A 14,381-nucleotide genomic window follows, 5' to 3' on the forward strand; every position below is an offset into this window, starting at 1 on the left:
GACCCTATTTGGAAAGACTGTTTGTTATCTGTGGGGGTTTCTTGAACCTCGAATCTCCAGATATAAGGCCTACCCTGGATAGAGATGAACAGCAGGGGGAGGATGAGAAACCCATGTCTAATCCAGTGAGGTCAAGCTTGACTGCTGGAGTGGAGTCTCATTTTCTGGGATTGGGGACAAGGTAGGCAGTCTCGTTGTCCCCTGGAGCTTAATAGCGCATGGTCCTGTTAAGATTGATGTGTATGAAGAAGAGTCATTTTTAGGTGAAGGAATGAAAGGTGAGACAGATGGACCCAATGAGAGAGTCCCTCGAGTTTAGCAGCTGTGGGGGTCACAAGAATTACTTTAAAAGGGCCCTGCCACTTGAGAGAGAGAGGTGAGGGCCGATGACCTGGAGGGGATAGAAGGACTTGGTCTCCAATGTTGATAGGTAGTGGACAGGAGACAGTGTATGGCCGAGGTAGATGCTAACACCTTTGCCAATAAAATTAATCCAAAATTCTTCAATTTAGCTTTGGACAGATTCTTAGGATGAGGGCACAGGAGGCAAGAGGACAAGACCACATTCTTTGTCAAAATATCACAAGGTATTTTGGTCTCTAACCCTGTAGTGAATATCCCCTCTGAAATCTCTAAAGATGGGTCTCCACAGTCCACATTGCTTTTAGCACTACTGCCTCTGAAGCACCTATGAGGATGACCTATTATGCCCCACTTAGAGAGTTCAACTATTTTTAAAGTCCAAAGTTCTAAAGTTTCCCACACTCCTCTAAAAGGCAGTATGACTGTTCCTTTCACAATAGAACACCACTCCCATTAACAACTTGTCTTTTATTTTTCTATTGCTGTGAAGAGACACCATGATCATGGCAGCTTCTAATAAAACAAAACATACCAACCAAACCAAACAAACAGACAAAACATTTCTTGAGGCCCATGGCTCCAGAATGTAGTGAGTCCATGGCCATTATGGTACGGAGAGAAGGGACTCTAGACATATTGAGCATAACAACTACGAATCTGTCAGTTCTTGCCTTTCTTCTCCAGTCCCTCTGCCTTGCTAAAAACCTATTAGGTTGCTAGCCACCAAGGTCTATTTCCTTACTTGGCTACTTCCTCCTCCTAAGGCTGACTACAAAGGTCCAGCTATGAGAATATCAAAGTCCAGTAATCAAAAGCCCCTTTTGGCTCACCGAATTAACATGCCCAGTTAAAATTAAACACCTCATTCTAATACAGGGTTTCTCCTTGTACCTTTATAAACCACCATTTTCCTATGTACCACATCTGTTTTCCCTCTATCCAGAGGCAGTTCTTTGTCTTTATTTGACCGTTGAACCAAGACTGATAATTTTGTTTATCTTCTCAGAGAAGCAACTTACAATTTGCTAATTCTTCATGTTATCTTTTGTTTGTATTTCATTGACTTCTGCTCAGAATTTTATTATTTCTTGCTGTTGTCTGCTTTTAGATTTGGTTTGTTCTTGTTTATCCAAATGTTTGAGTTCCATCATTAAGTCATTTATCTTTCTTATTTTTTAATTTAGGCCCTTAATTTAATTTAATTTAGAGCTATAACTTTTCCTCATAGTCCTTTGTGTCCCTCCCAAACAAATATCCTTCTGCCCTATCCCTTTCTCCCTCATTCTCTATTTCCTGTCTTTGTATCTTATAACCTTCCCTATGTCCCTCTGAACTGCTTTCAATATGTCCCAAAAGGTTTGTTGTCTTGTGTTTTCATTTTCATTTAGTTCCAGGAATTTTTTTTATTTCTTTGTTGAGTCCTACTTTAACTCATTCATCACTTAGTAATATGCTTTCACTGTCTATATTTATCAGAGATTTGTTTACTATCAATTTTAAGTTTTGTTGCATTGTATTCAGATACAATATAAAAAATGATTTCAATCATTCTGAATTTGTAAAGATTTGTTTTTTTATCCCAGGCTGTGGTCATTTTTAAAGAAGCTTCTATGTGCTGCTAAGTCATATGTACATTCTTTGGTGTTCAAGTAAAATAATCTATAACTCTTTTAAGTCCATTTGTTGTATGATATTAACTAACTCTGATGAATCTTTGCTTAGTTTTTAATCAAATGACCTGTCCACTGGAGAAAATTGGGTATTGAAATCACCTTCTGTTATTGATTGGGTTGATGTTAATTTGTATTGTTACTTCAGTAGTAAATTTTTTGATGAAATTGAGTACACCAGAGTTTGGTATACATCTGTTTAGAATAATAATGCCTTCTTGGATAACTGTTTTCCTTGATTAGAATGAAGTGTCCCTCTTTATATCTTCTGATTAGTTTCAGATTGAAATCTGTTTTGTCAGGTATTAGGATAGCACCACTTGCTTGCCTCCTGTTCCCATTTTACTGCAGTACTTTTTAAAATATATAAATAATTTATTATATTTATGATTTATTCTGTGAATATTTATGCATCCATACAATGAATTTATTTATTTATTTATTTACTTACTTACTTTCTTACTTTACATCCTGTTCACAGCTTCCCTTCCCTCCTCTCCTCAGTCCCTTCTTGTCACCTCACCTTCCCCCATTACTCCCTCCCTTTCTCCCCAGAGAAGGGGTGGCCTTGAATGTATGTCAACGTGCCTTGTAATATCAAGATGCAGGAGGACTAAGTGCATCTTCTCCTATTGAGGCCAGACAAGGCAGCCCAGTTAGAGGAAAGGGACCCAAAGGCACGCAACAGAGTCAGAGACATTCCCTGTTCCAGCTGTTAGGAAACAAAGCAACACACATATTAGATATGTGTAGGGGACCTAGGTCTGTCCCATACATACTCTTTGGTTGATGGTTAGATCTCTTTGATCCCCTATAGACCCAGGTTAGTTCTGTAGGTTTCCTTGTGGTGTCCTTATCCTCTCTGACTACATCAATCTTTTGTCCCCTTCTTCTTCAAGATTGCCCAAGATCCAGCTAATATTTGGATATGGGTCTCTGCATCTGTTTCCATCAATTGCTGAGTGAAGTCTCTAGGGGAACAGTTATGCTAGGCTCCTGTCTTTCAAGTATAGCAGAATATGATTAACAGTGTCAGGAGTTGACTCTCTCTCATGGGGTGGTCCTCAAGTTGGACCAATCATTGGTTGGCCATTACCTCAATCTCTGCTTCATCTTTATCCCTACACATCTTGTAGGAAGGAAAAATTTTGGGTTGAAGGTTTTGTGGGTTGGTTAGTGTTCCCATTCTTCCATTGGAAGTCTTATCTGGTTATGGGAGGTAACCATTTCAGGTTCCATACCCCCTATAGCTCGCAATCCTAGTTATGGTCACCCTCATAGATTTCTGGGAGTTTCCATTGTACTAGCGTCTGGCTACTCCCGGAGCTGCCCTCACCCTCAATTTCATTTCTTTCTCCCACTTCTCATACCCTCAGTCCTCCCAATACTTGATCTTTCCTGTTCCACTCTCCTCATCCTCTCTTACCCAGTTCCTCCCCTCCATCTACCTCCAATGGCAATTTCATTTCCTCTTCTGAGATTTAGTTCCTTTCCTTCTCCAAGTGAGATTCAATCATCCCCTTGGGCCCTCCTTGTTATTTAGCTTCTTTGGGTCTGAGGATTGTAGCATGGTTATCCTTTACATTATAGCTAATATCCATTTATAAATGACTACATATCGTGTGTCTTTCTGGGTCTGGGTTACCTTACTTAGGATGATATTTTCTAGTTCCATCCATTTACCTGCATAAAAGACCTTTGACAAAATTCAGTAGCCATTCATGATAAAAGTCTGGGAAACTAGTGATATTATAGAGTTATTTCAACATAATAAAGGCAATATATTAAAAGCTCACAATCAGCATGATCCTAAACAGAAAATGACACAAAACACTTCTATTAAAATCAAGAATAAGACAAAGGTATCCACTCTATCTCATCCTATTCCACCTAGTGATTGATGCCTTAGCTAGAGCAATAAGGAGAGTGGAGGAGATACAAACAGAAAAGGAAGAAGTCAAGTATATTTATTTATAGATGATGTATTTCTATATAAAAAGATTCCACCAGACAACTCTTATAGCTGATTAATACATTCATCAAAGTATCAAGATACAAAAATGACACAGAAAAATTAGTAGCTTTCCTATATACAAATGGCCAACATGCTAGGAAAAATATTAAAAGAAATATACAATTTACAATTGCCTCAAAAAAAGAAGATAAAACAGTTTAAAGTAAAGTAATCAAGGAAGTAAAAGACTTCTCCAAAATAACTATAAAGCATATTGGAAAGAAATTGAAGATGATACTAGTAAATGAGGAAACCAAAGATTGCTAGGATAAATATTGCAAAATTGGCTATCCTAACAAAAGCACAATCCCAATAAAATTTCAACACATAAATCTCATAAAAACACAAAACCAGAAGCCAAAACATATACTCAAAGGACCTTTAAGGTACCAAAATACTGCCCTGACAAACATTATGCAACAAAAACAAAAAAGAAAAAACAAAAACAAACAAACAAAAAACAACCTTAAGGATTCCACTGAATTCATTTTCTGTTGGTCATTTATACTGTATTTAAAAAAAAACTATTTTCAATAGTAGAAAAAATACATTTAAAATTCTGACATAGTTCTTCACAGAAATTAAGATTACAGTCTTCAGCTTAATATGGAAATACAAATGACCCAGAATAACTAAGATAATTCTGAAAAAAAATGTTGCTGGGGGTTTAACCATTGTAGATTCCAAGTTATGTTACAAATATAGCATGGTACTGCCATAAAAGCAGCCTCATTGATAAATGAAGTAGAATTAAGTACCTATATTTAAACCCACACTATTATAGCCACCAGATTTTTGATGAAGATACAAACAATACATATTGTAAAGATGATAGCATCTTGAATAAATTTTGGTGGTCAAACTGGATAGCTACATATACAAGAATAAAACTAAATCCTAATCTCTCACCCTGAACAAAACTCAACTTCAAATGGATTAAGAACCTTTACATAAGATCTTATATTATGACTTTTACAGAGGAGAAAGTAGAGAAAAGGCTTGAACTTATAAACACAAGAAAGGACTTTCTGAACAGGACCCTAGTTAGGCATGAAGACCAATAATTGACAAATGGAAGCACATGAAACTAAAAAGCTTCTTTACAGCTAAGAACACAATCACTTGAATAGAGGCAACTGCAGAATGGGAAAATGTCTTTATGAACTATACATCTAACAGAGTTAATACATAGAATATACTAATAGAGATGAGGGAAAGAGGACAGATTTGAAAACATGATTATTCAATGTCCATTAGAAAACAATTATGCCCTCACTCTTCTAGATCTCAAATAAACAGCAGTGAGTGTTCAGAAAAGACTTAATATTGAAAATAAAACAACTCTCTCAATGTAAGTCCACAGAGAAAATACATCACAAATCCACATACTGTATTTATGGCACTTTGTTATTCTCATGGTATCCACTTTCTTAATAACCCAGGTTCATTGGAAGACTTAGGTTCTAAGTATAGGGAATATAAATTCCCTGTTCAAGAATAGGTTCCTCCCAAACATGTCTCCTCAGAATACATAATTTTAGAAAAACAATACATATGTAAACTCTTTCCATCAAAAGAAATAATTAATTCCTGAGAGAGAAGGAAGAATGTCCCTGAACCTTTCTGGAACCTTTGTGACTATCTGTGCACAGTAAGGTGGAAATGTTTTGTTGTCATTTGAGAAGATAGATCATGGGTGAGGTGACTCATATTCAAGCAAATACTTCCTGCAGACTTTGTTCTCCTACTTAATAGGACCAGAACAACATATAAGAATAAGTCTTTATAGTATTAAAAGTAAACCATTCTGATTCAAAAATCTATATTTTTGTGAAAATGTTTTAAAGACAGGCTAGATGGAGACATTTTTACTTTTAAGAATATTTTACTTTGTGTTGTACAGCTTTACATTTTATAACTGATTTACAAAAATAGCATGTTAATATCATAATTTCTTAATAACTTTATTTAATTTTGAATTGTCTGCATAGTTTCTTTCTCAGCTGTGTCACATCTCTAATAATGAAACTTACTGATTCCAAAAGGAATTGATTTCAGATGGTGTTTGTTCTCAATGTCCCTAAGAAGAATTAGGATCAAACTCTAACTACGAAAATGACTAAGGTAAGTATTTCAATTTTGTTGATCTTATTAAACATTTCCACTTTCTATATGATAAATGCTATGTTTCAATGCCTTAGCTAAAGTAATAGGACCTTCAATTTTCACTCAATTATTCAAACAAGGTTCATTAAATATGATTGATCTAGTTTGGTAAATGAAAGGTTTAGCAAGACTAAGTAATTTGTAGAATGTAGCTTGTTTTTTGTTATGAAATACTTCCCTATTAATCAAGACTAATCATGAGAAGTAATAAAATATTTAAATATACTTCCTACTCATGAAATGTACAAATATGAATAAATACTAAGTTTTAAGAACAAACACAGACAGCTCCTCCTGGGATTGCCTGCTGTAGATGAGTTTCTGTGTCTTCTGTGAAAGTAGCTTTAGAGATGGTTCTTCTTGAATCTATCATGAGGTTGTCTGTTTACCTCCTAATAATGATGCTCCCCATCTACTTCAAATATACATTTATAAAATATAAATTAAAATTCCATATGGGTCCAGAGCACTGTGGTGTGTTTTCATATATATTAATATATATTTTACATATATTAACTTTTCTAACAATTTATAAAATCATATATCTATTTTTACTTTGTAAAGTAGAAAGCAGGATGCAAGATCCCAAGAATTATAACCTAGTAGGAACCAAGACTATAAGCAAATATACTTAAAATTCTGAATCTAATATACTTGAGTACAGAGACAAAAGTATTAAATATCTCACCAAAGAATTGGGAGACAAGACTTTGAAGGGGTTGTGAGGACAGAAGAAATAGAGTTTTAGAGAGACCAATATAAAAGAGCCTCTAATGAATAATATGTTTTTAAAATGTTTGGGAATTCAAAGATGTCATCATTAGCATTCATGTGCATGTGTACATGCATAGTTATAAAACTTCTCCATGAAACTTCTTGCTGTATTCATGAGAGATTACTTGCTCAAGATTATTTGCTTATTATTAATAGATCCTAAGTTTATAATTTAGAGGAAAAATGCTTAACAAGTATAATCTAACCTAGTTAGGCTATGGCTTTTATTAGTTGTTGCTTTTAGACATAAAACTTAGTTTATTTATATGTTTATTACCTAATACATAAAATCAAGTACAAAATTATATTAGTATCTATTTGAGTTGAGTAGCAAATATTAGTAAAGTATTTAAAACACTGCTATTCAAAAAGATTGAATTAAGATAACTTTTTATTGTAACTTTTCATTTCTAAAGTTCATATATTATGTTTATTATTGTGTTGGTGCTGTAAATTAGTCTTGGAAATCATTGCCTCATCAGTATACTGGATAAACTTCAGTCAAGCGTGTGGATTGTTATCAGTGATGAATGAAACCATAAAGCCAAACCTTTACTATTATGCCTTGCACAGAGTATTCACTGAAAGGTAGGTATTTTTTAACAATTATTAAGTTCATTGGATTAGACAATAAATAGACAAAATTGTTTCATATTCTCATCACCAATGCCTACTTACCTCTTACGTCAAATGTTACTAATACCCTACCTACTAGAGTTCTATTCTCTAATTTCCACATCATCCAAGAGAAGACTACTAAAACATTCCCACTTGCAACTTCATCCACCTATTTCTCGACTGTTGTTCTACCTGACCCTGTTTTCCAGTGCTCTAGAATAAAGAACACTGAAAGATGTTTTTAAATACCAAAGTTAGGTATTCAGAAAAAAAGGGGAATCTGGAAAGAGTTCAGAAAAGATGAATATGATACAAATGTACTATATAAAAAAATCAAAGAACTAATAAAACTTATTTTTAAAAGGAGGGTGACACAAAGGACAGATTCCATAGCTTTGCCTTTGTAGACCTTAAACTCCTCTTCAGTAGCTTTTTGCAAACTTAACTGGTTCTGTGTGCCCAATCAACTATTTCAAATTAGACTCTTAGTCATCCCAAATGACTTCCTGTCTTGTGCTCTGACAGAAGATCTAAAACACAACCTGAGTTATCTTCAAGATCTAGAAACATCTACTTCCCTTTCAAGAAAAACCCTTTAATAATGTCTCATCCCTCAAATAGAATTGAAACACTTGTTTTTTGTTTACTTGACCAAGTATATAATAAAATTTTCCAGATAATGTAATTGAATAACACACAAACTACATGGAAATTAGGAACAACGTGACAGAGTTTGTTCTCCTGGGGCTCACCAGAAACCCAAGCATGCAGAAAATCGTATTTGCTGTATTTGTTGTCATCTACATCATCTCCATGGTAGGCAATGTGCTCATTGTGGTCACTATCACTGCCAGTCCATCGTTGGGCTCACCTATGTACTTTTTCTTAGCTTATCTCTCTTTCATTGATGCCTGTTATTCCTCTGTCAACACTCCTAAATTGATCATAGATTCACTCCATGAAAAAAAGACAATCCTATTCAATGGATGTATGACCCAGGTCTTTGGGGAACATTTCTTTGGAGGTGCTGAAGGCATTCTGCTTACTGTCATGGCCTATGACCGCTATGTGGCAATCTGCAAGCCCTTACACTACACAACCATCATGAGCAGAAGGGTATGTGGCCTGCTGGTAGGAGTGGTATGGGTGGGAGGTTTTCTTCATGCAACCATACAGATTCTGTTTATCTTTAGATTACCGTTCTGTGGCCCAAATGTCATAGATCACTTTATGTGTGATCTGAACCCTTTGCTTAATCTTGCCTGCACTGATACCCACATTCTGGGGCTCTTTGTTGCTGCCAATAGTGGTTTTATTTGTCTGTTAAACTTCCTTCTTCTATTAATCTCCTATGTGGTTATTCTACGTTCATTAAGAAACCACAGTGCAGAGGGAAGGCGCAAAGCCCTCTCCACCTGTGTCTCCCACATAACAGTTGTTGTCTTGTTTTTTGTACCCTGCATTTTTGTATATATGAGACCTTCAGCTACTTTGTCTATCGATAAAGCAGTTGCTGTGTTCTACACTATGATAACTCCCTTGTTAAATCCTTTAATCTATACCTTGAGGAATGCTCAGATGAAAGATGCCATTAAGAAATTGTGTAGATGGAAAGATGGTGTTATTTCCGTCAACAAATAAATGTAACTAAAGTTCAATGTTTGAGAGGAGTATCAAAAGTCGAGTCATCAAAATGACACTGTGTTTGAAGCCAGCAAGAATTTTACCCAGGACTTCTACCAGATTCTACCAGATTAAAAATTAGCTTCACAAACTTCAGTCAATATGTGTTGATGGAGTTTTTCCCCCCTAGAATAATGAAATGTAGTATTGTTGAAAAATAATCTCAACATTTGTATTGTCTCCATTTTACAGTGAGAAGCAGGACCATATTTATAACCCATTAAGCAAACCATGACTGATTTTTCCAGGCTATATTCTTAATTGTGATGATACTTTATCACTTAATGATGATAAGCAGGTCAGAGAAATAAACTATTTATCATTTTTAGTAAGAGATTAGAAATATATATATAAATATCTGAGACCTGAAAATCATTCATTACTTTTTCTGCCTTTTTATAGATCATATAATCATATTTGATAGCTATTAATTATCTTGATCATTGCAATATCTAATTCAGGGCTATAACACCAGTAGTCAATTTAGTGTATAATAACTAGATATAAAATTTATTATCACATCTATTTAAAATTCCATATAAACTTCAGAAACATTTTCTATTTTTTCTATCACCTATATTACACTGATCCTCCATTCAAAAGAGTAGTGGTTCAACAATAAAGAACACTGACTATCTGGCAGAAATTTCTCTTTATTAGTTATGCAGTTATGCTCTATAAAGCATTTGTGAGGTAGAACCAACAACTTCCAGAAAATAGCACAATTTCTAATATGTAATAAATAAGTAATAATTGAATGGAAATATTATGGAAGACAGATGAATTCTACAACATTTAGAGGCAAAATAATGTAAGCTAAGGAATTCTTTCTTACTATTATGATTAAAAACATAGGGAGAATTCTAGTTAGACTACTTAGGGAATGACAAGTTTGTTAGAGTGAAAATTAAGAAAAACCAAAAGATTCTCAGTATATGGAAAAATTTTTACCTTGAAATTCTATTGGTTCTCAGTAAAATATCATTAATCTATGATTATAAGATATTTGGGATGTAATTTTCTACTAATCATTCTGATTTTGGGCAAAATCTATTATGAAAATATTGTTTTAAATGGTGCTTTACTTATATACAAAACTATCTCAGAATAAAAAAATTCTTCATCATCTTTGTCCCTCATTCATTTAGCAACAATTTTTGAGCATAAGGAATGTACCAAGCACAGAGACATTTGCAAAGTATATGTTTCAACACTAGTGTTAACCTAAAGTTATGAATTCCTTGTAAGAAGCAAGTTGGAGTTGTTTGCTGGTTTTTGTTTAGGGTTTAATTTTTGTTTTTTTGCTTTTTGTTTTTTGTTTTGTTTTCGTGGTTGTTGTGTTTCAACTTCTTTTTTTACTTAGCTTTTTGACCACTTGACTATAGTATGTCTTGATATCATTGTTTGAAATCATGTTATTAAGCACACAGTTGAGCTTCCTGGATCAATCTTGATTTCTATCTTCTTATAAAGTTTCCTTAAAAAAATGCTATTAAATTAAAATTGTTATTTTAAAGCTCAAAAACAATGCTATTCTGGGAATGGACCACATAGGCTATGTATAACAATCCAAAAGCTACTAATATCATAATCAACAGTAAAATGCTGCTTTTCCTTCAAGTCGTGAGCAAAATGAGGATACTCATTTTCTCCATTTCTGTTAAACATTAACAATGAAAGGAATCTGGCAAAAGGGGAATAAAAGTAATCTTAATTAGAAAGAGAGAAATTAAGTTGCCTGTTGCTGATAATCCTGCAAATTGAAAACCCTAAAGGTCACACAAAAGAGCAAAAGAATTTATAACTGATAAATTAAATATGATTTCAGGTTAAAAAAATCATCAAATCAAGAATTTCTACACTAAATATAAACATTGCAAAATATTAACCTCATTTATAATAACATTAAGAAATTAAATGTTTAGGAGTAAATTGAAGTGGAAGAATGAAAGCTAGAAATATGTGTATGCTGACAGTTATAAAACACTGAGGAGTTTCAATGGTAACATCATGCAATACTGCAAAGATATTCAATGTTCATGTAAAACAATTAATATGATGAAAATATCTACATTTTGCAAAGCAATCCAGAGATTTAATGCAATTAATATTGGCATGCCAATATAATTTTAATATAAATATAAACATATCCTAAAATATCCATGGAACTACAAAAGACCACAGATAGCCAAAGCAGTTTTAAGCAAAAATAATGTCTGGAGGCACTTCACTCCTGAATTTCAGCATATCGTAAGTAATCAAAAATGACATGATAATAGCATTAAAATATACATATAAAATATATATGATAGGAATGAAATTCCCAAGATAAACTTAAGTGTATCATTCATTGATATTTTACATATGGAAAATTGCAGTTTCTTCAACAAATAATGGGTGATAAATATCACATGAAGAAGAATGAAAATGAATACTTTGTTTTCTACCATGAGTAAAACTCAAAATGGGGGCAAGTCTCAAATGTAAGGTCTCTGAGTGTAGACCTACATTGAGTAACATCTTGGTTTAAGCAGTGATTTGTATATCAAATACAAAATCAGAGACACCATCAATAACAAAATAAATGAGAAAATAATATATCATTAAATTAACAACAAAATGCCTCTCTCATAAATGAAAGGAAGAAAAATCAATGGAGTAAATAAGGCAATGTGTATAATGGGGGAAACTGTCACAAATAGTATATACGACAAAGACCAATATCTAATATACATGAGACATTCAACAGTCCACTGTTTTTAAATGGGCAAAGGAACTGTACTTATATATTTCAAAATGACCAATGAGTTTATGTGGGGGGAATTGATGCATCTCCCATAGTCAAAGGAATGGAAAACATAATCACAAAGGACTATCACCATATATCTGTTAGATAGCTCTCACCAAAGACAAAAGACAGTAAATATTTGTAAGGATATGATAGTAAAAGTACTTTTCAAAATTTTATAGGACTAGTAATTAGTAGAACCATAGAAAACAGTGAAAAGATTCTTTGCAAATGTTAAAAAATAAGATGACCATGGGGTATCTGGTTACCTGTTTAAATGGACATGAAAACATTGCTTCAAAATAATATCTATTCCCTCATTTTTATTACATCACTATTCATAATAGTTAAGAGTCAGATCAATCAAGTGCTCAAAATAAAGAATAAATGCTGTGTGATAGTGTGTGTTTGAATGCATACAAGGGAATACTGTTCAACCTTAAAGGGTAAACAAAATCATGCCATTTGTAATATCTCTATATGTGTGTCTCTCTGTGTGTCTGTGTGTGCATCAGTATACAGTTTAGATATAAAACTGGAGATTTTTACATCATTTGTTTTTTTCATGTATCTACTAATCTTCTTTCCATGCACTCATGTTTTATTTTTATAATCAAAGTAAGTTACAGATAGAACACATTCCCTTTTAGATGTCCGTAGCTCTCTCTATTTGTTTAACTCATAACCATATATTTTCATCTGTAATGTCTATTTGATTCTTTTTGTGTGTGTGAACTTTTTTTTGAAAAAGTTCTCCTCTCATTCACTACATCCCAACCACAGTTCCCTCCTCCGTTCCTCCTAACTCCCCAACTCTCTCCCCGAATCCAATTCCTTTTCACCTCCTCTTCAGAAAAGATCAGGTCTCCAAGAGAAGACAGCAAGGTAGCACAAAACAAGATACAATAAGCCGTGGTTCTCCAGCTTCCTACTGCTGCACAAAACAAGATACAATAAGCCGTGGTTCTCCAGCTTCCTACTGCTGCACAAAACAAGATACAATAAGCTGTGATTCTCAAGTTTCCCAATGCTACACAAAACAAGATGCAATAAAGCCATGGTTCTCAAGCTTCCTAACGCTGCGACCCATTAACACAGTTCCTCATGCTGTGCTGACCCCATCAATAAAATGATTTTTGTTGCTACTTCATACCTGCAATTTGTTATTATTATGAATAATTATGTAAATATCTTATATGCAGGATATATTTCCATTTTCACAAATTGAACTTAATCAAAGCAGTGATTAATTACAAAATCAATATGAAATTATGTTGTGAAACATTTATTTCTAATTAGAAAAAAAATAAAATTTTGTCTTGAAGCATAGAATAGCCTGGGTAACAGTATTAATATAACAAAAATAAACTACACTGCTACATTTTACAACAATATAGGTTAAAAGCCAACATAAGTGAGAAAGATGAGATTGCTTCTTTCTCACCAGATCAGAAATTCTCAGGACAGTCTTTACAAAAGCACAATGAAAACTCAAGAAGAAGGAAGACCAAAATGTGGACATTTAATTCCTTCTTAAAAGGAGGAACAAAATTCCCATGGAAGGAGTTGCAGAGACTAACTATGGAGCAGAGACTGAAGGAAGGACAAGCCAGCCTAATATAGCTATCTCCTGAGAGGCTCTGACAGTACCTGACTAATACAGATGTAGAGGCTCACAGCCATCCATTGAACTGAGTACAGGTTCCCCAATGAAGGAATTAGAGAAAGGATCAAAGGAGCTGAAGGGTTTGCAGCCCCTTAGGATGAACAACAGTATGAACTAACTAGTTACTCTTAGAGCTCCCACGGACTCAACCACCAACCAAGGATTATTCATGGTGGAACTGATTGTTCTGGCAGCATGTGTATAGTAGAGGATTGCAAAGTCGATCATCAATGGGAGGAGAGGTCCTTGGCCCTGTGAAGGTTCTGTGCCCCAGTGTAGGGGAATGCCAGGGCCAATAAGTGGGAGAGGGCGGGGTGGCAAGCATGGTGGGGGGGAGCAACAGGAGTTTGTTCTTGTTTTTGTCTGTTTGTTTGTTTGTTTGTTTTTTGGAGGGGAAACTGGGAAAGGAGAAATCATATGACATGTAAATAAAGAAAATGTTTAATAAAAAAAAAGCACATTGAAGACCACCTTCTACAAATCTACTTTTGTCTTTAAACTTGATAACCAACAAACTGGAAAACACTGTTTCACAAAGACTTGCTATTGGGAATGAAGAAAGCACATCGCAGTCTCAGCCAAAACGGAATGGTGGCCAACACTTCATCCAGAATTTAACTGGCATTGTAGAAATTCAGA

At 34.2% G+C, this 14,381-nt stretch overlaps 1 protein-coding gene across 1 annotated transcript; it reads left to right on the forward strand.

Annotated features, from left to right (window-relative positions):
- The first annotated feature begins 7,170 nt into the window (after positions 1–7,170).
- On the forward strand, positions 7,171–9,246 carry LOC116092217 (olfactory receptor 4C46-like). The gene is made up of 2 exons (XM_031373562.1): positions 7,171–7,181; positions 8,322–9,246. Exons 1-2 carry the CDS (start codon positions 7,171–7,173, stop codon positions 9,244–9,246), a joined length of 936 nt encoding a protein of 311 aa, XP_031229422.1.
- Positions 9,247–14,381: the final 5,135 nt, after the last annotated feature.

This window comes from Mastomys coucha, unplaced genomic scaffold (genome assembly GCF_008632895.1).
Source record: "Mastomys coucha isolate ucsf_1 unplaced genomic scaffold, UCSF_Mcou_1 pScaffold15, whole genome shotgun sequence".
Taxonomy (NCBI): Eukaryota; Metazoa; Chordata; class Mammalia; order Rodentia; family Muridae; genus Mastomys; species Mastomys coucha.